The 23,902-nt window shown below is 44.0% G+C and overlaps 1 protein-coding gene across 1 annotated transcript in view; it reads right to left on the bottom strand.

Annotated features, from left to right (window-relative positions):
* Nucleotides 1-23,902, bottom strand: part of grm8a (glutamate receptor, metabotropic 8a) — a 111,713-nt gene that overhangs the window by 38,399 nt on the left and 49,412 nt on the right. The window contains exons 2-4 of the mRNA XM_053415461.1: nucleotides 8,451-8,586; nucleotides 7,823-7,977; nucleotides 4,769-4,906 (exon numbers count right to left, since the gene is read on the bottom strand). Of these exons, the coding sequence (XP_053271436.1) occupies nucleotides 4,769-4,906; nucleotides 7,823-7,977; nucleotides 8,451-8,586 (429 nt within the window). The remainder of the gene's footprint in view (nucleotides 1-4,768; nucleotides 4,907-7,822; nucleotides 7,978-8,450; nucleotides 8,587-23,902) is intronic.

The following is a 23,902-nucleotide window of genomic DNA, read 5'->3' as shown; positions in this document are numbered from 1 at the left end:
GAAGAGCCCTAGCCCATCGTGTCTATTGAAATGTAAGCACTGATGTAAAAGTATGGATTGTTTATAAATCCGGCTTCCCTTTATTTGCCAGATTTATGGAGAAATAAATTAAAACATTGCAGTGGATTTGTTTTTTCCGTGATCGTTTGAACAATAAAATTTTGGCCGAGAACTTGTCAATGGAAGTTATAAAAAGTAATCATAGGAATATAAATGAGACAATGTGAGGGAGGACCGAGGAAGAGGAGGCTAAGAGGGGGACGCTGATAGATCAACAATAAACCTGTTATATTTAAGTCTGACTAATAAAAGAAGAAATGTAAAGAGTTAAGAGAGAAGCTGAGATGAGTGAAGCTAAGAAAAAAAAAGACACCATGTTGGTATCATTCCTTCGAAAGACATAGAAAAAAAGAGCAGCCGACAGTGTCACAACAACAACATGTTGCACTTTAATTCCTCTTTGTACCTGAGGCTCTGAGCTCCTTACACAACCAATGCTTTTCCCTGGACTGGATGTGTTGATGAGCCTATGGGACACAGTGTGTGTGTGTGTGTGTGTGTGTGTGTGTGTGTGTGTGTGTGTGTGTGTGTGTGCCTTCATGTTTGGCCCCTTCTTTGTGTATTTCTTTTTTTTACTTCTTCCCAGCCCGACCCAATGTTTTCTTTGAGTTTCTTCCTGATCTTCCCTGAATCCACCTTTCAGCTATGATCAGGATGATCCTATTAGAAATATACTAAATCCTACCAAATCACACACTGTCAATTAAATCCAGTGATGCAAACCAATTTCAGAATCCCATTTTCAAGTTTGATCCAGTCGGACCACCTAAGATCCAATCAGATTACTCCTGGACGACCGAACCCTGGATATTTGTCGTAAATTTTATTCTCTCTGATTTATATGTCCACCAATCATTGCAGTGCAGTAAAACCCCAGACTCTAGTTTATGTTCTTCAGTAGTAAAAAGTTTATATTTTACTTCAGTGAGAATTCTGTTAGTGGACCTGTTAAAAAATGTGTTTGGATGTGCGTGAGGAGGAGAATAAGATTGTGTGAAGAGTGTATCGAATATCAACCTTTATCTTTATGAGAACAAAGCCGGCGAGACCTTCGGGTCAGGTGTCAAGGTCTCACATTAATTGAATCGCAGCGTGTGCGCTCAGTCACGATCTCATCCGCCGCCACTGCAGGGCGTATCGGTGTGTGCGAGCATGTAAAGTGTTCTTGTAGGCTTATCTGTGATCTGGATGTCTGCTTCAGTCAGCTTTTCCGCGGGCATCAGTTTTACCTGACTGCACACTTTCATCCGAGGAGAGTTTTGTTCCGGTGTCGGGAGCCGTCCCGGGTGATGGGGATTCTCCGAGCGCACGAGTCCTGCCTGGAGAAGTCTGAGTGCCTTCGATTCACTTTATTCTTTTGTGAAATGATGCAGGATGAAAGTTGCAGTAACGTGGTATGAATAAATCATTAATATTAATTTTATAGAACATATATCTGGTCCCACTAGTTGTAGCTGCACTAACTTGAAAAACTGCACGTGCACTCATCATGTAAAACTAAAATACGGTCTGTGAGCACTGGGTATACATGTTCGCAAAATACGCTTCATCTCCATCTAACTCTTAGTGAAAAGAGTATATTGCAGGTGGGATTGAAAGACGAATGCATGAGACAGTAAAACGTCTTGAAGATGATGTATGAGTGTTGGTGAAAGGAAGCAGAGGCTGCAGACGGACTGATGAAATGCTGACATGCTCATTCAGCATCAGAGAAGAGTAAACAACTGCTCGGCACCACGACACGGGATCCAGCAGTTTGACGTTTATTCAGGGATTCACATTCTTTATATTTTAAAGGTCGAGTATTAGAGTTAAACTAACACATATTTGAACTGCCGCTAAGAGTATCATTGCAGGAGTGTGCTCAATATCAATATCTATCTGTTGATCCAATATTTTAAATTGAAAGACCACAAAACATAGTTAAAGTAGCTCCACCTCAGTAGGATGCTACTGTATGTTAAATTTACTCCATCGTGTCATGACACATGAGCATAATGTTGCAGCAATCAAATGATATCATCTCTTATCCTGCATAATAAATTATAATATACAATATTGCAACACTGACAGGACATGGTGTATCTTCAAATCGCAGCACTGCTGGTTTTATTGAAAAAAAAATCAGACTGTACAGAGGGGTGCAATAAAGTTTGCACTAATTTCCCCACCTCTGGTATTGATCACATTCTGCTGCTGTTTATATTTACTGTTGATGGTCAAGGGTGAAGATGACCGGGTGTTGTGCATTCAACATCTTCACATATACACACTAATTGATTTACATTTTTGTCATTTACAATCACTACATCATCTCTTACACTTGTTGGCATCTAGCTTTCTACCCCCCCCCCCAGCCCAATCATAAGCAGTAATCACACCCGTTTCCACATGGTGCCGTCAGCTGTGTCACCACGGTGACCTTGAGCAGCAGTCTGTTGATTGGTTCCCGTGTTGATGACTTGGAGGTCGCGAACCTTCCCCACTTGGAATTAATGGAGTCTGTCGCAGGACCAAGGGGCCGTCGACACACACACGCCCACGTGCACAGATGCCGTGGTCGGTAATCGACAGTCAACACGAGTCACAGCCCTTACAAACCTAATTATGTGAACTAATGGCAGACGTCACGCGAGGGGGGGCTACCCGCTGGGACATGCGTTCACAGCCAGCAGCCAATCAGTTTTACCTTTAGCCTCAGCGTGCCCTCATGTTCGGCTTTTAACATCATTGCTATTGAAAGGCAGAAGTGCTTGATGACGCCAAGGTACAACTGAAGTATATGATTTTCATTTCAACAAGAGGGCTGAAAGAGCTTAAGTGTGATGGCTACACTGTTCCTGGTCCTCCCCCCCCCCCCCCCCGTCTCGTCACTTCCGCTTCCTAATTTCACAGTTTCTTCAACTAAATTACAGAATTTTTTCTCTCCACAGTCGCCAAAGTGTTTCTCATTATGGGACCTGTTTGGTTTCTCTATACATTTTGATTGGTTCTGAAAATTGAACTGAATTGATTAGCTCTTATTATAGTTCATTAGTTTGTTCACTTTGTAAATGCCATAGAAATAAAGTTATTAATACTGTGTAAGCACCGCGACGCAGCAGCAGAGGTCCTGCAGAGCCTGAACTGTTAAGCATTTATGTCTGTGACCACTGACAGACGTGCAGGTGACAGCCGATGACGTCGCTACCCCTGCTGTACGTATGATACTTGTTGTGTTGCCGGTGAAAGGTGTAGATACTGTGAAAGTGCACAGACAACAGTGTCTAGATGATGGACACACACACACACACACACACACACACACACACACACACACACACACACACACACACACACACACACACACACACACACACACACACACACACACACACACACACACACACACACACACACACACACACACACACACACACAGACAGACAGACAGAGTGGTGCTCGGCCTTGTGTAAAATAACAAGCTGTAGCTTTTTGATATAGAAGCAAAATGAGTGTCGAACCGGGTATCCTCCACACACCCCCACACACACAAAATGACAGAAAGAGGTGATTATTACAGCACAGACACACACATATTCGCCACACATATCCACGAGCACAGAACGCAACCATTATCTAATTTCTCTTAGAGTACACAAACAATTGTTCTTGTTGAGTTGTATTGCTCCTCGGAGCCTAACAGCCTTTGTGATCTGGGCTCTGAGGGTGCCTATTAGAGGCAACAGTGCACTCTGTAATAAACACACTAATTAAAGCGCAGGGCTTCTCCCTTCTGACACATTTTTTCAGCCAGGATGTGCCAATGAAGCCGCAGACAATCCACAGGGATGAGGTACATCTGCACAAACCTTTGTTGGCCGGAGTAACAGCAAAAGCCCAGAAACACAGGGAGTTTTAAGGTGAAGCGTTGACCGCTTACAAAGATGGACGACGAAAGTGAGGCCAAATTGTCTTGATCGCCCCCTGTTGGCTTGCTGGATCACAGGGCCCGCCTCCTCCATATTAGCAGTTGGCAGACGACCAAACTAAAAACAGTAGTTCTTTAAGTATTTCTTCCTACAATGATGAATTATTTGAGTTAAGCGCCAAGATCGCCAGCTGAGACAGACTGGTGATTGGTCGAGCCTGGTTTGGGCGGGACCTTGATACTGTATCTCCACATCTCGATTACTGCTGCGTAGACTCCGGACAAAAAATATGTAAAAAGCGCAAGATGGTGTCACCCGTTTCCAGAGCTTTTTGGTGTTGCTTTCTTTATACAAGAGAGGCAGATGGAGATGTGGGAAAATATAAACAATACAGCTCCGGGATGAGCTTGAAACTCATTGATGCATTTTTATCAAGTCCTTGTTTTGAATCAAAAGCGAAGAATGACACTGATCTAGAAGAAAGCATATATTTGATGTGCTGCAGCGCTGAGAAAACACCAATTATATCTGACCACCTGCCAACATTTTGGGGAAGGTAAAATGTACAAGCTCCTGCTGAATATCCGTGGAGTTAAACCACCTTGTCTGACCCAACTCTAACAAGGAGCACTCCTGTCTCTCTTTGTCTCTGTACCGGTGAGCAACTCAAACAGAAAACACCTAATTATCGACTCCATGTTGTTGTTTGCCAAATCCAAGAAGTAAAGGCGGCTTGTCATCCACTCCGAGTTTCTTTTTGTCCAAATGGAGGAAGAGGTCAACCAGTAGCGTCTTACCTGTGCATTTCTTCAGGCTGCCGGTTCGCTTGCCATGCATCCCCAGCTTGCAGTTGAAGTTTTCCTCCCAGAACTCAGCAAACCACACGTTCCTCCTGTTGTTGGACAGCGAGCGGCTGCGGAAGTACCGGTCAAACGCTGTAAAAGAGACAGAGAGGGGGAAATGTAAATACTGAGAAAGGAGAGGTTTGACTCATCATCACTCTGACTATATAGTTGCTTTTAACATTGTACAGGCTTAATGGTGTAGTATGCAGAGTGCACCTCCTCTGCAGAGGTTAAAGCTTATTTTCTCCAGATGCTGCCTGCACAAAAAAAAAAAAATCTGGTGTTCACGGCATTGTTGACCATTTTGACCCACAAAGCCGAGCACTACGAATAGCCTATGGATCCGAGGTATGACTGAAAAGCCTTTTTTTTTTGCGGGGCTGCAGCTCGTATCAGCCGAGAGCAAACATTTTAAACCGAGCTTTCACAGTGCGTAAGCTACTTGTCCGATTCAATAAGTAGCAGAGAGAGGAGAGGGCGAGCGGGGGATGCATTGCTCCGGTCAAAAGTAGCCGACAGAAGCTGGCAGGCGAAGATGAGGAGACGGGTGAAGGAAAGAGAAATGAGGGAGACAAAAAGAAAAAAAAAATTGTGGTAGTCTGTTTCTAATCAGGATCATTTGGGAAAATCGCTTTTGTTTTATCGCCAGGTTGCCTTTACATCATCAGTGGTGAGTTTGCTGCTTCAACACGAGTGAGTTATTTATCGTATCTGTGGACCTGCTGAAGGAAGAATTTACTTTGCTATTAAAATCAGGGGCGCTTAAAGAACACAGTGCATGTGAAAAAAAAAAACATGGAGGAGTGTGTGTGTGTGTGTGTGTGTGTGTGGGGGGGGGGGGGGGGGGGGGGATCCCAGGCTGCCATCAGACGGACTTGGACAGCATGACTCGCTATAAGAGCCGACAGGAAGTGCCTTGATTAATCTCCTCTGCTGTCAGGGAAATTGGCGCTGCGGGCACCTGTGCAGCTCAACTGATGGTTAAGACTGCTGGTAACAGTGGTGGCGGCGTGTGTGTGTCCTCGAGGATCAAACGCCTCCCATTGAGATCGCAGGTGTGACGCTCGTAAAAGAATAAGAGCAGAAGCAGGCGTCTCGCATTAGGGGAGAAGATGATCTGCACAGAGTGGGCGATTAGGTGGGAACAGCGGTGCCTCGGGGGCAATAACATCGCCGTGGTGTTCCGGTTCAAGGAATAGCTTGACATTTTGGTGCATACAGGTTTATTTGCCGTCTTGGCAAAAGTGAGGTGAGGAGATTGACGCCACCATCTGTGACACATCTTATAGAACGATTATCTTAGCTGAGCATAAAGTCTCTCCAGAATCTTTTCTTTTAGGAGCATGAGGAAGCATGGTGTTGCTCATTTGATCATCAGACGACCAATCCCACAAGATCTGTGTATATCTCACAAACGGCTCAACCTGTTGACTTCAAGCTTGGCATGTGATTCGTTTATGACCCGAGGAAGTGCAGGGATGAATTATGGGCAATTAAGATGTGTGATTCATTCAATGATGATAAAAATGTTAATAAACAAGCGACCAGAACTCTGCAGCACTCAGCAGGTGGACTGAGTTGACCGTGTCTTCTTTTACGCACTGAGCTAAACGACAGCTGTGGTCGGCGACTGGCAGCCTGTGGCCAATAATATCTGTCCCGCCAGATCATTTTGATAATCTCATTATTTTCAATCCACCATATCGGACTGACAAAGACATTCACGGGGGGTAGCAGGTGTTGGTGTCTATCAAGGCAACACAATTCATAGAATCACCTCCTCTTTAGCAAGTTGTCTTCGAAGTAAAAGCACTACGTTCATTTTGTTGCTGTAATGCTTTAAAATAGAGTTAAATTGCCGTGCTTTTGTTTTGATGAGCTTTTTATCCCAGACAGCCGGATAGTTTTTTTAAACCAGACAGTTTCCAACCCTCTGCACCAGAGACTGTTTATAAAAGCTCTGCACACAACATCCAGCACACACAAAAAAAAGGTGACTGTATATTGTTGAACTTCTTGAGGAGAACTCACTAATGACAATCCAGAGCATGAACACAAGGTAACACAAAGGGCACTGCACTAGATCCACACAAAGACCGAAAAGTGTCAAATTGAGAAGGTGGGATTTTGCAGGGATTCACGTGTGTGACTTTCTCTTTGAAGCCCCTGCTGGTTGCCTGGCAACCTCACAGAAATGACAAGACTTCAGCTTTTTTTATATTTTATTAAAGAAAGCCAAACTCGCTGTTTCCCTTTCCCGGGAGCTAATCAAACAGTCCCCAGACTGCTGCATTAACCAAAATGTTTTTTTCGCAACATTTTAAGCACAATATGAACGGGACAGATAGTCGCCTCAATGAGGGAACAAGGAAATCAAGGCCTTAGAAGGGATTTGTACAACAGCAACAATAATAAAATATTAGATTATACATATATCAATAGAGCGCATGAATCCATGCCTCCCCAACACTGAACACAAAAACATGTTAAGCTTCACAGAGGCAGGATCTGCTGCAGCATAATTGGATTACATTGCATCAGACCGCGAGGTGCACCTCATAAATCGGTAACTCGGCATGTGGGCTCTTCATTAATCCTCCGCCTCCCTCACACCTCCTCTATCTGTTCTGGAGACTCCAGTAACATGCTGCCTCGTGTCGGCCGGCCAAGGACTCTGATTTATTTCAACTTCTACATAATCTCTCCCCCTCTGTCTTGATATCTTTTCTCCTTGGTGTCCCTCCAGGAGTCGATTACCTAATAGGGAGCGCTGACAGGGAGCAGATGAGGATATCCCCACTTGCCTAATGGCATAAACTATTTGCCCGCTGGGATCAGGAGTGAGGGAACCTGAATGTATTTGGACTTTTCCCTTAATGTGATCTATCTGACTTTTAGCACACAGGCCAGGTACAAGTGACGATGCCGATGGAAATTCTTAAGTCTGCAGAGTGACGTCATAACATGGCATCAGTGAATTTGTCTGTCCTCTTCACAAACTCTTACCGTCCACAGAAGCCCGTTTGGGAAGTATCGTGATGGCGCCCTCAGACACTCTCTCCTGGCCAATCACAGGGGAGATTTTGGACCCCCAGCTGTCTGAACCCACCCACAGGAAGTGGCCCGTCTGGTTGTTCTTTTTAGCTGCATCCAGAACTCGTCTGTTTGAGTAAAAAACAGAAACAGTCAAATGTGAAAGGGTTGATGGCTGCTGCCTCAGACTCTACAGTGTTGTTTTGAGGTTGCCTGGAGGAAGAGGGAACTCCTCCTCTCCCTCAGTTGCTGTCACATTGGAGCAGGAGCAGAAGCTAAATGATTAGACAGCAAAATATTGAGAAACACTTGATGAAGAGAGGATTCATATTTAATGCAACAGCTGCAGCTGACTTATTTGCCAGAGGACAAATTCTAAATAATTGCTTTTTCCATTATAACTCAATACACCTGTGCTTTAACATCTGTGACAGTATTGCTATCTCGCTAGTATTGTCACTGGGCCATTATCATTAAAAGTAAAACAAAACAAATGTCACAGATTGTGTCACTGAGCCAAAGGAAAACTGGGAGCAGCGAGGACCGTGTGGTCAGTGGCGGAGGGGGTGGGGGGCTCTCATTTAAAGTGCACAGCGCGTACCGGATGTCGTCCTCATTAGCGAACATGATGACCGCCCTGGCGTTGGAGGTCTCCAGCAGGCGTCGGATGATCTTGTCAAACTCGCCCGTTCGGGGCTCCCTGGGGATCTTCAAGGACTGGGCGATACACACACCACCTGAAACAGAGAGGGACAGAATTCATCATCTGGTTATCGTCAGTAAGGACCTGGGGGGCACTATCGACCTTAGCCAAACAAGATGTCAACCATTGCAGAGACAAAAATGATAGTAAATAGTAGGTGCCAACTAGCGAGTGGACAGGGGCCTTGTCAGCAATTTCACCGCTGTCTATCTCTCGACAGCCATCTTTAAATATCCATGAGCAGAAATCCGAGACAAAATATGAAGTACAGACAGTTTGTTTGGTCGGACACCAAGGGCCAAGGTATGAAAAAAAGATACAGCAGGAGCTACAAAGGAATTAAAGCAAAGGAAGAAAATAATGGAAAAGGGAGAAAGAGGAGGGGATGATAGCTAGGAGTAAAGAAGAGTTAGAAAGAGACAGCTAGGGACTACAGAAGTGGTGGTAGAGGAAGGAGGTGTTGACTCCAAGAGAGAAAACAAGGGGGGGAAGACGGATAGGGAGACACCCATGAATCAACACCACGTCACTGTGTTCAGTTTTCGAGAGGAAATATCCTCTGTGTCGCTCTCATTCATGTCCTCTTGTTCAGGAGGGAAGAGCATCACAGAAACGTTACTTCATCTAAACCTGGATAATGGAGAAGAGGGTTTTTAACTTGTTCTCTATCTTTCTCTCTCTCTTCTTCTGTATAGGACACTCTCCCTCCGCCTCCACCTCCTTCTCCTCTTCGATCCACTACTCCCTCCCTCTCTTTTTAATACACTGTTCTCTCTCTCTCCAATTGTGTCCATTACTCCAACCATCTCTTTCTCTAGTACTCTATTCTCTACATATCTATTTTCCACTATTTTCTCTCTCTCCCTCTCGTTCTCCCCCTCTCTCTCTCTATTTCTCTCTCTCTCTCTCGCTCTAATACTTTCTATCCCCCCTTTTTACTTATTTTCTGTCACTAACACCTCACGTTTAGCCATGGAAACACAGAAACACACACACACACACATTGTCCCTCACTGTTTGGCACTAATCCAGAATTTATAATTAAGCTGTATACTGACATTTAGCTCTTTATTAGATCATTAGCTTAACTCAAGGTGTGTGTGTGTGTGTCAGCATGAAAGATTGTGTCATTGTAATAAATCCCATCTGTAATGTCAGTGCACAGCTTATGATCGACAGCATGTACCCAGTGTTTGTTTTGTAATTTTTGTTATATATGTGTGTGTGAGCGAGTGTGAATGATGTCCCCTTTCTCTCCCTGCCTGTTCCAGCCCATTTATTGAACATCTGTACAGTCTGTCGCTTTCACTCTATCACAACCCTTAATCTCACACACACACACACACAAGCCTCCGTACGCACACAGACACGCACAGCATGACTGCTAAAACAAATACTCATTAGCCTCAAATTAAAAGCCTCTCAAGGATAATCACCAAAGTGGTAAAATCTGCACAGACACCCGACAAACACAAGACACTTGCAAGTTCGGAACACTTCCTCAAGGATAATCACAAACGCCACATGCACTGTTGGAGACGTGCACACGGATGGAAGAAGACGAGGAAACATGGCACACGGTATGAACATGTACACAAGTGCTGATGTTTGCATTGCTCTCCGTTGTCCTTGGAGCGGTGTAAGAGTGATTAAATCATCATTTGTTTCATCGCCTCTCGCCCGTCATCAATAAATGTCCCAGAGGAGAAGAGACATCCCAGATAAAGACAATATCAAATTATGACTGGGAGTTTATGTGCAGGCATTTAGCCACACACACAGACACACACACACATACACACACATCTGACTGTAAAGGTCTCAGCCAAATTCACTGCTGCTCCTACAACACTTTGTTGGTGCCAAAAATTGAACATTCATTATTAGTGAGCCCCTTTGCTCCTCTGCTACTCTCAGTCTCAGAATGTCCTGCACGAAGCAGCCTTGTTAAACAAGAAGGGACTTTGGTAGCGGGGGTTTCAACATCAGACGGAGTGAAAAGCTCCCGGTACAGCTGCTTTCACACATGCACAGAACTCTAGATATTCTCCTGATGTTTATCCTGCCTCAGGGTAATGTCCAAGTCCACCCAAAAACTAAAGTTAGTAAAACTAAAAAAAGTCTGGACAGTTGGGTCCAGACATTTTTTGTTTTCCGAGTTCATGTCTGAGGAACCGTCGCGTGACAAACTGTTGAACCATTTTTTATCATTAACTGTTGACTGCAAGATCAGTATTTTACAGAAACATCAAGTTGCAAAAACATTTCATATGATTGTCCAGACCCTCCCTTAACCCTCTTCCCTCTATTAATCACCAGGGTAGTAATACATGCACAGACAGAGCCTATTCCCACAGAAGATCTGCTAAATTACATATCAAATCCCTCCACTTTGTGCTTGGTCATCCATCATTTAAACTATAGTTCCGAGCAAGAAATGTCCAAAATGCTCCAAAGCCAGTGAGGAGGACGAATGTCACAATGTGGTTTCCTACATTCAGTACATACGATATTCTTAGCTGTAGTTCGGTCATGTTGGACATATTATTCTTGCTTAACCTCTAAGGGCAAGGTGAGAGACATCATTTAGGAGACAAGCCGCAAGCTCCATTGGAAGTTGTTCCCCTATTCATTCTGCAACAGTCCACAGAGCAGACACCCGCGGACATTCACACAAAAAGGAGGTTACACGTGAGGACAATATGTGCCAGGCACCGATCCCATCTGATGGTGACTTCTTGGTGGTTTCACGTCCCTGCTCAGTGATCTGCTGGCTCACAATGTGGCTGAATGAGTAAAAAGCGGGATAATTGGTTATTTAGTAACATCACATCACTCCCTGGGCAAGCCGACGAGACACAACTCAGAAATTCTCTTTATTCGTCTCAGATAAAAGAATGGCCTCAGCCGTTACTGGATCACAGGACTAGCCAGCGTATTACATAATTCACCCATTCCGGCACGCTCGTGTCTAAATGGCTAACTACATTACGGGCACTGCAATTGCAAGGGCAGCAACACACTGAGCTCTCTGTTTATCTCTAATAACCTGATTATTGAGGCTTCAGTGTGATATAGAATGGGACTGAATCCTAATGCCTTGGTCTATTGGGATGTGTGACTTGTTTTTATGTGTAAGTGTGTAGGAGGGAATATCTGTGTGTGCGCAAATGCCAGTTTTTGTGTCAGCCCATGTGCTGAAGTGCTACAGATTAGCACTAATTTATGTGCGCGCGTGCATTTTTTCGTCAGCCTATCCCCTCTGCAAAAATTGCGATGATGAATTAGACGTTAAGTGCGTCCATCGCTTCCGCGGATGAAACCCCCTCATAGTCGTAATTAACTCCATCCTGTTGTGAGATTAAATTCACTCCGTTTCAGGACAGGAAACGCCGCTGTCTCAACGTCTAATTAACAATCTGCTTCCCTCCCACGCGCTCCTCTCGCTGCAGCATTTCATCTGTTAACTGACAGAGACATGTACGGGGAAGAAAAGAGGAAGAGTTACTCTCCCAATTTGGATCTTACTTCTGTCGTTTTTCTTTTCACCTTCAGTTAGTAAAAGTTTTCAGGGACTTTTCAGGCAGGTTACAGTTATAGTCCAATATTTCCTCAGAACAATAATAGCACCAGTCTCTTTCAAGATCATATCAAGAGAAACTAGTGGCTGCTAACCCTATTCCTTCATGATTAGTGCTGGAAATCCATTATACATGGAGATGTAAGCTGTAACTAAGACACCTGAATCCTGGAGCATCTTATTTCTTCATCTGTTTTCCCCCATTGTAAAAAGTCCTGTTCTGTTTTTACCCCCTTTGTTTCCATACTCCATCATAAACTTAGCCTACCTCTACATTAATATGAAGTTATCGAGAACCTTAACTGGGGAAGTTTGGAAATTATTTTGAAAAACTCTCTGTGACTATGTTGCTCTGTCAAAAATGGAAATGATGATTCTGATTCCTGATTGGTCACAACTCGACTTCCACCGTTGAATGCAAAAAGGTCTGAGGTCCGATCTGTACCACCACATGCTGGCTCTGAGTCTTCTTGTGAAGTTCTTACTGTGAGATCATTATATTCCAGAAGCATATATTTTCCTGAGGCAGCCATTACTGAAGGCGTTGATCCTGTTCATGTCACCTTTAACTATGCTCCAGCATTCCAGACCATAAAGGATAACAGGTTAGATGCTGCTGTTGTGGAGTCTGACCTTTGTTCTCCTTCTTCTTACTTTTCACAATTCTGTTTTTCTCGTTTTAACGGTTTAAAGCAACGTCTCCAACAGGAGTCGTTTGCATCAGCTCATCAATCATAGAGGCACTATGCAACACCACAGGAGTCCGACACACACACACACACATCGTGTAATGTATTTATACAAGCATTACAGCGTGGACACACACCGGCATCGATGTGGATATTCTCGCAAAGCGGAACGGGTAATGAATGTAACTTTAAAGTGTGTTTCTGTGCCTGCATGCATATTTCTGTTAGATTTCAGAGTGAGGGAGAATGAGGGAAAGGTGGTGGAATCAAAAACCTTTCCTTTAATGACTCTTCCATTAAACATCGCCGAACGCTCCTCACGTCTTTCCACACACACACACACACACACGACTTGTCAGTTGTTTCTATTAACATTAAATAGGCTTGGACCAAATTGGAGCTTCTGTGTGCCGAGCAAATCCACACGGAGGAAATTCATTTCTTTCTCCAGCTTAGCATGCATTTCTTTGATAAAAAGAATAACACCCACTGCAGTGAGCCCCCACACGAATACCTGCCAGTGGACCATTACTATTGAAGAACTCTCGCACAAATAATACACAAACGCACTGATTTTGACACACTTTTCTTTCCCTTGCAAACCTCATTAGCGCTGCTTTAAAATTAAAAGTTGCCCTCTGCTGTGTTCACGGCTCGGGGGCAGTGCATCGTGGGCCTTTGAAGTAATTTGTGTGCGTGCGCGTGTGGGATTACGCACGTGTGTTGCTGCTCAGGCGGGTTTTCCGTGAGTCTTTCTGTGCTCACCAGTGAACTGCGAGCACTCCATTAACACACATGGTGGATGGTTTTTTTTCCTCTCCTTTGCTTTGTGTGTGGATTAAGTGGTGCGGTAAATATTGGCGTTCTGCATTTTTTCGTTCCGAGTTGAAGTTTCTCCCCGGGCCTGCTAATGAATCATTGACAACACCCACGGAACCGCTGTCCCAGGAAATTTACCTCCGCCCATTAAAATATGCCTGGAAGGAAGCCGGGCCTTCGATCTTCCATTGGGCTTGAAAAATTTAGACGGCCCAATAACCTGAACCCCCCGCCTTCAGAAAAAAGATGCTATTCAGACCTGAGTTCAGCTCGACGAGGAAAAAGCTTTTGTGAGTCCCTGACAATCTAAAGCCTGAAGTTGCTCATAATTTGCTGATAATGAAAAACTGATAAGGGTAGCAGAGACAAAATGGGCAAAAGTTGTTTCAGTTCACAGAAATTGAATAGCTTTTGGTAAATGTTTGCACGGTGTGAATGCAATTATGAGCCAAAGTCTCCGCAGCGCTGTGAGTTATCAGAGTAGTTTGCAAAGGCGACTGGGTATTGGATATTTGTAATGATCTACTGTGCACACAATAAAACCTTTCAAGTGGTGCTCACACGAAATACAATAATTTGTGTTGTCTATCTAAAAAGCTAATTCGCAGCCTTGGCTCAGTATATTGTTGGAGAGTTTAATAATACGGTGGTGGCTGTTGGAGACATCCCTCGGGCTCTGGAGAAGTTATTTTAATTCAAGACACTGCAGTGGTTCTCACTGTATTAGAGTAAATCCCATAATTACATTTAGCTGGCTCAGTCAAAGAGGACACGATCATACAAGGCACAACTAAATACACTTTAGGTGGAGTTTGCATGTTCTCCACATGTCTGGGTAAATTTCTCCGGCTTCCCGATCTACATGCCAAAGACATGTAGATCGGGATTAGGTTGACTGGGTGGAAGGAAGGAAGGAGGGAAGGAGAAAAGGAGGGAAGGGTGGATGAATGGATGAAGGGATGGGTGGGTTGATGAATGGATGGATGGAGGGATGGAGGGATGGATAAACGTAAATAGGTTACAAGACTCCATATGGTAGTTGTTCTGTAATTTGTGTGTCTATTAAAGCATTTGTCAAAACCTACTTAATATGTTTCAAACCTTTAAATCTTTAACAAGGAACATGGTAAACTTATTCCTCATGCCTTAACACCAAGGTTGATGAGGATCAATATTAAGTGTTGTCACTATGACAGCTGGAAATTTGACTAAATTTGAATGTCCCTATAATTGAGCTCTGTTGGGTAAAGTTCCAGGCTGCTACCTGTGCAGAATAATTGCTTCCGAAAGCAGGACTTATTCTGCAGCTACACTCTCGAGCTACAAGGCCGGGCTTTCCGGGACACAGATATCTGAACTTGGACAGAGCACCGTGGACGTTGACCCGACACAGACGTATTCCTCTGCGTGATCAAGTGTAGGTGCTGCAGAGACAGAGACACAGGGGAGAGGATTCGGAGGTTCCAGTACAGGGAGCGAGAGAAGGAGAAAGACAATAAAAAGATACCACACAGGAGAAAAAGAGCAAGAGAGCAACAGAGGAAAGAGACAGTGAGAGACATGAGATCTCAGCCTTTTGACATCTCGCTTCCCATACCACCCCATGCAAGCTGGGGATGAGGAGTGTCTGTGTGTGTGTGTGTGTGTGTGTGTGTGTGGTCTGAAGTAGGGGGGGGCAGAGGGGTGATGTCTGTCTTCACCACAGGAGTCAGTTTGTCTCTCTGAAGTCAGCACTTGTTCAAGTCTGAAGGGAGACAGGTGGACACCTACTGAATGTTGCATAATGTGTGTGTGTGTGTCTGTGTATGTGTGTGTGTGTGTGTGTGTGTGTGTGTGTGTGTGTGTGACTGAGAGTTGACAACCTGCTTACAAGTGTGGGTGTGTATTCTTGCCTCAATTTAATTGTGAGGGCCAACTCTGGTTCTAAAACGTTGTTGTTCAGAGTTTGGCTTCTCCTCATAACTTCAGAGGGCTGTTAGAGGGTTTTAGGGTTTGATTATATTTGGTATGTTGGGTGTTTAGTTGTTATGGTTAAGGTCAGGGTAACTATGTGTGTGTGAGTGTGCAGTCCTCCAGAGGACAGCATTTGCTGTGGTCCAACCCGACTGTATATAACTATGGACGACATGACAGCTTCCCAAAAGTGCAGCTGAATCATCTTGATTGCCCCCTGGTGTCTGGCTGTTGTCATTTTAGTTGGTTTAGACTCTTCATGTGTTAATTTTTCTGGTAAGTTTGCTCTGAATTAGCTGTGATTGACAGCTAAGTGTCGGCAGGAACTCCCTAAAACAGGATATGTTAGCTTAATTTTTGCAAAACAGGCGTGATGTGTATTCCATCTTTATATACAAGAGTCTATGAGTCACTCCACTTCAGTCTATCATGCTTGAAGCAAATACTGGTTCACTCAGGCAATGCATGTGTGTGTGTGTCATCCGTTCAAGTGTCCAAGTGATAAGCTCCCTCCTTGAGAATCGATGCTGGAGTGCAGAGGGAAAGGAGATAAAGCAAGAGTGGACGTTATGCAAATAAGTTAGCATGTTCAAGACGTGACTGTGTGGTCTAAGGAAATACAGAGAGTGCACATTGCCTCTCACATCGGTTCAGTATCAGTGCTATATGGTGTGGGCCGACAAGTGCAACTTCATCACCAATACTTCCAATCTATTTGATAGATCCCCGCTGCTTTCTGCTGGACTGTGGGAGGCAGGAGGTGAGATCCACATGGGTGGCGTGGAGAAATGGGATGGAATGAAGGACAGAAGGGTGAGAGGGAGGATAGATGGAGAGGGAGATAAAGGAAAACGGAGAGGAATGAGAAGGCTGCGAGGAAGAATTGGAAAAGGATGGAAAGATGTTGGGAGTGAGGCGAGGGAGGAGGGAGATAAGCAAAGGGATGATTGGATGTCAGGCCACAGATAAAAAGCACAAGGTCAACGTAAAGCTCGGCGATGACAAAGAGAGGACATGTCCACTTCTGTGGGCGAATTTCTCATCCCACCTCAATCTCTCTCTCTCTCCATCTCTCTCTCTGACACATCTGAGTGTCGGATTATCTTTCTTCTTCTCTACTGTTGCCGACACTCACTCTCTCGTTCCCTGAGAGAAGAATTTTCTTTCATTTTTATGGCATTTTTTCCACTGCTCTCACTCTCACACACACACACAGACACACTATCTGACAGTAATCAGACATCCAATTACAGCAGTGCCCTCAGACTAGTTCCATGTGTGTACATTTGAGCATGCTCACAAACACACACCCACGCACACACACAAACCAATAAAGAGTCAGATCCCTGCTGATGCCTGTTACTCCCCAAGCTGGGATGCCCTGCTGTCCTCCGGTCCATGTCTTATCTGGGGATGAAGCATCTCTCACATACGCACACACAAGTTTGCAAACATACTATATATCATCAAGCAGAGGGACACACACATACACACATCCTAGTTCACACACAGTCACAGTGGGGAAGAAAAAGGATCTTAGCGAGGATACGCTCTTCCATCACCCCTACTGAGCTGCTGACGTGTCACCTGATGTATGAATGGATCTAAAACAGTTGACCTTCACCGTGACATTTCTGACCGGCGAACATATCAAGATGGGAGATGATGGGAAAAAATATCTGAATGTACTTATCATACATTAAAGGCTCAGAGCACATGGGTTTCAGCATCAAGTGTAATCAGCCGTCATTATGCAAAATCTATGGTATTGATAATCAAGTGGGTGCAATTATATGTTTGAACTTTTCCCATGGGAAACTAGACACACACTGTAGTGCACATTGCTCCAACAGGTCCAACGGTCGCCTTAATGTAATACATTTCAATTCAACATGAATGTCTGTTCCCTAAACAGGCCAGATCTTATATCCTTTCAAAAATACTGTGCTGAATGGATTAGGAAAAAATCTGTAGCATCTTTTGTGGGTAATGCTGCTAACTAACTACAAAAATCAACACGGGGGGGGGGGGGGGGGGGGGGGGGAGTGTTTCAGTGACACTGGCAGGACGAGTGATACTATGGGAGCCGCGACACTCAATGTTTTTAATGGGAAACACTTTTAGCATAAATGATATTGTCTCGATGTGATATTGTCCATGTCTCCTATGAAAAGACATCATTATAACTCACAATAACGATATACCGCCAAGCTCTATGAAGTTTGATAGTAAGAAAGAAACCCATACAGCTGCTGCACTTTGCACATGCTCTGTACGCAGAAGCTAATGGAGCATGGTTTCTGCATCTGTTAAATAATTCTGCAGGCAGTTTTCCAAACAGCTCCAGACAATCATTCTCACAATGATCAGGCATCCACAAATCATCCAGCCTGGCTCAAACACACAAAACACACAAAACACACTAGAAACTCAATCCCGAGCAGTTGTGTTTGACTACACCAACGGGCGCACGCAATTAGTTTGACAGTTTATCATTGTGTATCGTCGCCAAATCAACAAAATCAGTCACCCGGTGGTACACAAAGAGCCGACTGCGAAAGGAAAATTGTGCATCAGCAAGTTAATCGTTCATAGGTAGAGAATTGCGGCGTTGAACGAGATACGCACCAGCACATGCATGTGCATTACATGTTAAATTGTAAAGTTCCACACACACACGGCCGGCCAATCAGACGGCCAATGGAAACTTCACTCAGGAATTTGTTCCTGTTGGAATCTAATGAGCAGAATGTAAGGTTTTTTAATAGAAAAGACCAACCGGCTTATTGGTGCTGATAGCATCTGTGGTGGCAAACATGATGCATGAACGGCAATGAAAAGCTGAATCTTGACCATCTGTGAATACATTGTGTGTGTATGTGTGTGTCTGCATACGTGTCACTGTGTGGGTTCACTGCAACAGGCGCTCGCACCTGACGCCGGCGCAGGCTATTGTGCGTAAAGCTAATGAATTACCACAGTTAGATGGATGGAATGGTAATGCTGTGTGAGCTTTTCAAATACCGTCGATGACTTTCTCTCCTTTTTTCCCCTAACAATGATGAATGTATGCATGCAGGCGGGGGGTTGCAAATATACGTCTATGGAGTTGTGGGTTCTTGCATAGAAAATGTATTAATCTCCAGGTTTTTGTGTGACTCCATTCAGTTGCGGAAAATAATCCATGTGCCTCCCTTTCGGAGTTTCGTCATCACTGTGTGTATTTTTTTAAACCGATTTAAAACATGTGCTGAACTCTGGATAATCTCCTGACATTCTACGGAGGAGCTGTATCCATCTGATTGTGTCTCTGCATTTATTGAATGATTTTGAACTTTGCCCGAATAAAGAATAACTTTTCTTAAAAGCAAGTAAAGTAAATCTTTTGAGTTAATGTCAGATTTCACCTCCTCACCTGCTTTACGCTTTAATACTTTTTATCCTTCGATTGACCTGTGGAAGCACAACCTACTCCCTTTAATATTTAGTGTAAGCACTGTTTGGTCATCCTGATGAATTCCCTTTGAAGTTGGGGCACCACTGGAAGATTCCCTTTAGAAGCTTTGATCGATTTATCAATATCAGATAAATGAAATATTCAAAAGAACAGAAAACCTGTTGGCTTTTGACCACTCAGAGCAGATTATAAAAAAAGAGATATGTCTAATTTAACATTCTATTTCATTTGCTCTGAAAATAATTAATCATTGTGTTATCAAACTGAATTATTAAGGGGATAATCCTGTCCGTTATCAAACAATTAAATTGCTTGATTTTTCCCAGTGATAGTAAAAAAAATATTGAATATCAGCCTCAGTAACATTCTGTGATCTTCATCCAAATGGGTCCAGGACAATTAGCTGTTTTCTCCACAGTGAACACAGAGAACGCCTTATTCTTTGGCCAGGTGCTGTGAATGCACTATAAAATTGGCCAGCGCCGCCTCATGCATAGATTTCACCAGATCAATGCGCCGTGCACATGAAGATTCTTCAGGTATTGACGTGTGCTCCTTCGACCTAGGGCTCTTCTTCTTGGAGCATCAATAGAAACAGTGTCTGCTGCCAAAAGCTTAACAGCAAGATAACAAAATAAACTAGAGATGGACTTTCACACAGACAGAGACATTTCCGACACGGATACAAAGGTTGTTCTTTGTCAGACACTTTCTGTGACTTAATCTCAGAAGTTGACTGCACTTATGTAGGCGGAGAGTTAAACCAAGGGGAGTGTTCGCAGTGATAAAGCAGCAGAGATGATAACAGTGTTAAAGAGGATGGTGATTTGAGGTGGGCGAAGAGAACTCGCTCAGGCCATTAGCACATTGAATAAGCTGCACTGGGAGGAGAAGAGGTGACGCTCATGCTCTGGAAAAGGGTTTGATTGCTAGTTTGCAGGATAACGCAACAACTTGGAGGGATGGGGCATGATCCAAGGAAGAGTTTCATTCTCTGTAACATCGCAACATTTTGTTGATTTCACAGAAAACACAAGAGATCTTTGTGAATCTGTGGTTATATTAGGACAGTTGGGCCTTCGTGGAGGTTCAAACCCTCTGAGTTCCTTTCTATTAATTTGACTGTGTTATGTGGACTTCTGCAAATAGTTATTACCAAAGACTGCACATAAAGAGGTACTATACGTCTTTCCCTGCTTCCGCTGTAGAGAAATAAATCCAAAATATCTCAGATATGGATTTTGGCATCTTTGAAATCAGTGATCATGGTAAAGATAAAGGTTACCTATGCGGAAGCCAGCCACTGGGGAGAGATCAAGGTGATTTTGGCTTCCCTTAGCTTGCGGTCATGTTGGCCAACTTTATAAACAGTCTATTCTGTTCAATGCCAACTATACTGCAATGATGTACAACAAAATAAAAATAATGCAGCAGATTTGCAAAGCACTCCAACAGTCCATCAAATCCACTGTGTATGTATCCATGTGTAGTGTCCCATAGATTTGTGCTGCACAGCTCGGATATACTATACACGTTTCTGAGGTTTGCTCTATTGCCTTCCACCTCATGTGATGAACAGCATCATCCTGCCCACCATTCATAACTCTCCCTCCGTCTTTATCAATTTCAGTGACGGCAGCCAACGGGGGTCAAACCCGTCGCCCTCCCTCTCAGCGTCTCCCTTTCTGCCTCATTATTTCTCTCCCTCCCAGCTCTCCCGGGCTTCTCCTCCTCGGCTCCCAGGGAGAAATCAATAACATGTTGTGTGTCTCTGCCGTTTATGGAGTCTTCATCCGTCCCTCCGTCTCCACCCCCTCCCGTGCAATCAGCATCACGCTGCACGTCCACTCCCTCACCCGTCCCTCCCTCAGCATGCATCACCTCGTCTTCCCCCCCGTCCTGCCAAGAAGTCGGTACATGATCTATGAGCCCGTTTATCCATGCTCTGGCTTTCTGTCTACTCTTTATACTCTGAGCAGCGGGCTTTGTTGTGCACCCTCTCTCTCTCTCTCTCTCTTCTCTCTTTCTCCTCACATCCAGCCCTCCCTTTGCGCTCTCAATTACACTTCCCACAACAGAAGTCAACAGTGAGCGTGTGTGTATGTTTGTGAGAGAGAGAGAGAGAGAGAGAGAGAGAAAGAGAGAAAGTCTCCACTAGACGTCATGTGCTTCTACCCATCTAATCACAGCCATGTAGAAAACACTGGCTCTTCATTCACTTGGCTGCAGAGGTCAGGACATGCATTGGAAAACATGTCGCCCATTAAGCTTAAATTGAGTAGTCACTTTCCCAGAGCACTGAGCCTCCACTGAGCAATGATTCAAGATTAAAGATTAATGAGATTATGTCGCACTAGTTACGCTCAACTGAGGTTTCAACCAAATAGCTGTTGAGCTCAACTTTTTGCCAGGCAGCGAAGGCACCGGCCAATCAAATCACGTCAATGCAAAAGAGGAGGCAGCCTGTGAGCCCGGTGTGTGTTCGTCTGATTGCATTGACAGCTAGCACGTGTCCCGGTTAATGTTAGGACGACGCCCACCATTCAGAGTTGATGCAATGCATTAATACCAATACGATCATGTTGCTGTTTCCCATTGAGTAAACTAATACTATTAAGTAATTATGACAGAACAATTATATTCCTAATAACACATAATATAAAAATTAGAATTTACCCAAAAAAATGCACTGTTAATAAATATGAATCTCTAAAAAGGTTGAACATTTGCTAAATACTGCAGAGTCATTTTAATTGCACTCATAGTGTGAGTTTTAGTGTGTGTGTGTGTGTGTGTGAGTCTGTGTGTTGAATGTTTTATGCACTCGTTGAATATTGCACAGGGTTGTGGGTGTGAGGGAGGTTATTTGGTCAGGAGCCATTGAGCTTAATAACTTAAAAACCTGCAGTTCCTATGGTAAACACCTGACTAGAAAGACAGGTAAAGATATAGAAATATAGAAAAACACAAGTAGATGTATGCAGAGGCACAGATTCGGTGGCCTCACCCACAACTCAGAACAGTGAGTTGTGGAAAAGGGCAGTGAGACCTGTTGAGAAAGGTTAGAGAGACAGAGGAGAGTCTATTGGCATTTACAAAGTACTTAATACTGTGAGTGTGTCGCTAACAAACAGGGACAGAGGACAGGAATATTCTCTGGGTAAATAACCACACAGAATATGTATTAAAAAATAAGCCTGAGAGAAATCACACAACCAGATACACACACCCACACACACATCCGTAAGCAGAAAATATACGAGGTCAGTGATTATGATTTCATAGTTCACTGGTGAGAGAACTGTTTGGCCGAACCCTGACTAGAGATTATTTAGCGATCACTGAATGGAGAGGGAAGAGAAGAGAAAGAAGGAGAAAGGAGAAGAACAATAAAGAATAGATGGGGAAATAAAAGCGAGAACAAGAGAGACGAGAAGTAGAAGAAGAGGAAAGGAAAAGAGAGAAGAGAGGAGAAGAGAAGAGAAGATGAGGAGGATGAGAAAGACAATCATTACGCTAGTCTCCAGCGATGAATTCAGGACTTTCTCTTTTGCATGATTTGAATAACGTTGTCATGGGAGTGAACATTCCAATTATGCGGTTGTAAAACTTACTCTGGTTTATTTGAGGATATTGTGCCAACATTTAGAAAAGCTTCCACCAGCTGGCAGTTTCCCTGGAGACCCGCAAATAAAGGAAATATACAAAAATCTTGGAGAAAACATTTCTGTGCCTCTTTTCAAACACATACAGACAAACACACTATTAGATTTCCTGGCATATCAGACTGCCTTCTCTCCCCGGTCGTTCTATCCCTCGGTTTTTCAGACTCGCGCAGGTCACACCAGAGCAACGAATACACAAAAACATAGTGTGTGTGTGTGTGTGTGTGTGTGTGTATGTGTTTGTTGAAAGAAAATTGCCACTGGGGGTCGGGAACAGGAAGCAGTGTTTGCTTTGTGCGGCTTTGTGTGTCAAATATAATAAAAAGGACCTTATGAGTGAAAGCTTCACTGAGACGATTTGTCAGACTCACTGAGACACGTCATGATCAACACGGACACACCACAGTCAGGATGGAGTCCAATGGCTCCTGCTCTGTCATTGAAGTAGTGTCTAATAACATTCCACAAAATGCGGAGAAGGGCGAGCGCAGCGTCGTTGATGGTTTTCTGGATTTCTCTGAGACATATAATAGAAACTACTCACCACTTAAAACAACGTAATTCTCCTGAATTGATTAATCAAATCAATCAGCTGTCATCTCTCATTAGATCTGTAACCGAGCGAATATTGGCAGGTATTTTCTATCTACTGCTTTTTTGTTACAGCTGTTTCTTGTGATCGTTGCGTTGTTGTTTAACCAAGGAGGTGATGTTTGGCCCCGTCTGTTTGCTTGGTGGTTAGCTGGTCGGTCAGCAGGAAAGACACTAATGAACAGATGTTTCTATAGTTTTTTTTTGCAATTTCCCAAGGAATAATTCATGAATCTGGATGATAAAATCGTGAAAATTGTGAAGGCTGAAGCTGAAGCACATGGTATTAACGTGTCTTGGGCCATTTGATCGGTTTGATCAGTTCTGTGCCGGGTGCCCGCTCTCTCCATCTTTCCCTCAGCGAGACTGTAAATGAAAGGTGAGGGTTAAGGTGTTTTCCCTGCGTTTTGACTAAAGACCATCAGAAACGACCCGTCTCTCTGCTGGGCGCCCTTTGACACCATAATCCACCAGTCCTGAGGAGTGGGGCTGATCTGCTCCTCTGTGGGCCCCCGCGCTCCTGAGAGCCAATCAAGTGGCCACATAACACCATTATTTCAGCCTTCGCTTCTGCAGGGATGTCTGTGCCCGTCCAT

The sequence above is a fragment of the Pleuronectes platessa genome, chromosome 22 (genome assembly GCF_947347685.1).
Source record: "Pleuronectes platessa chromosome 22, fPlePla1.1, whole genome shotgun sequence".
Taxonomy (NCBI): domain Eukaryota; kingdom Metazoa; phylum Chordata; class Actinopteri; order Pleuronectiformes; family Pleuronectidae; genus Pleuronectes; species Pleuronectes platessa.
This window is presented reverse-complemented; position numbering and strand designations above follow the sequence as displayed.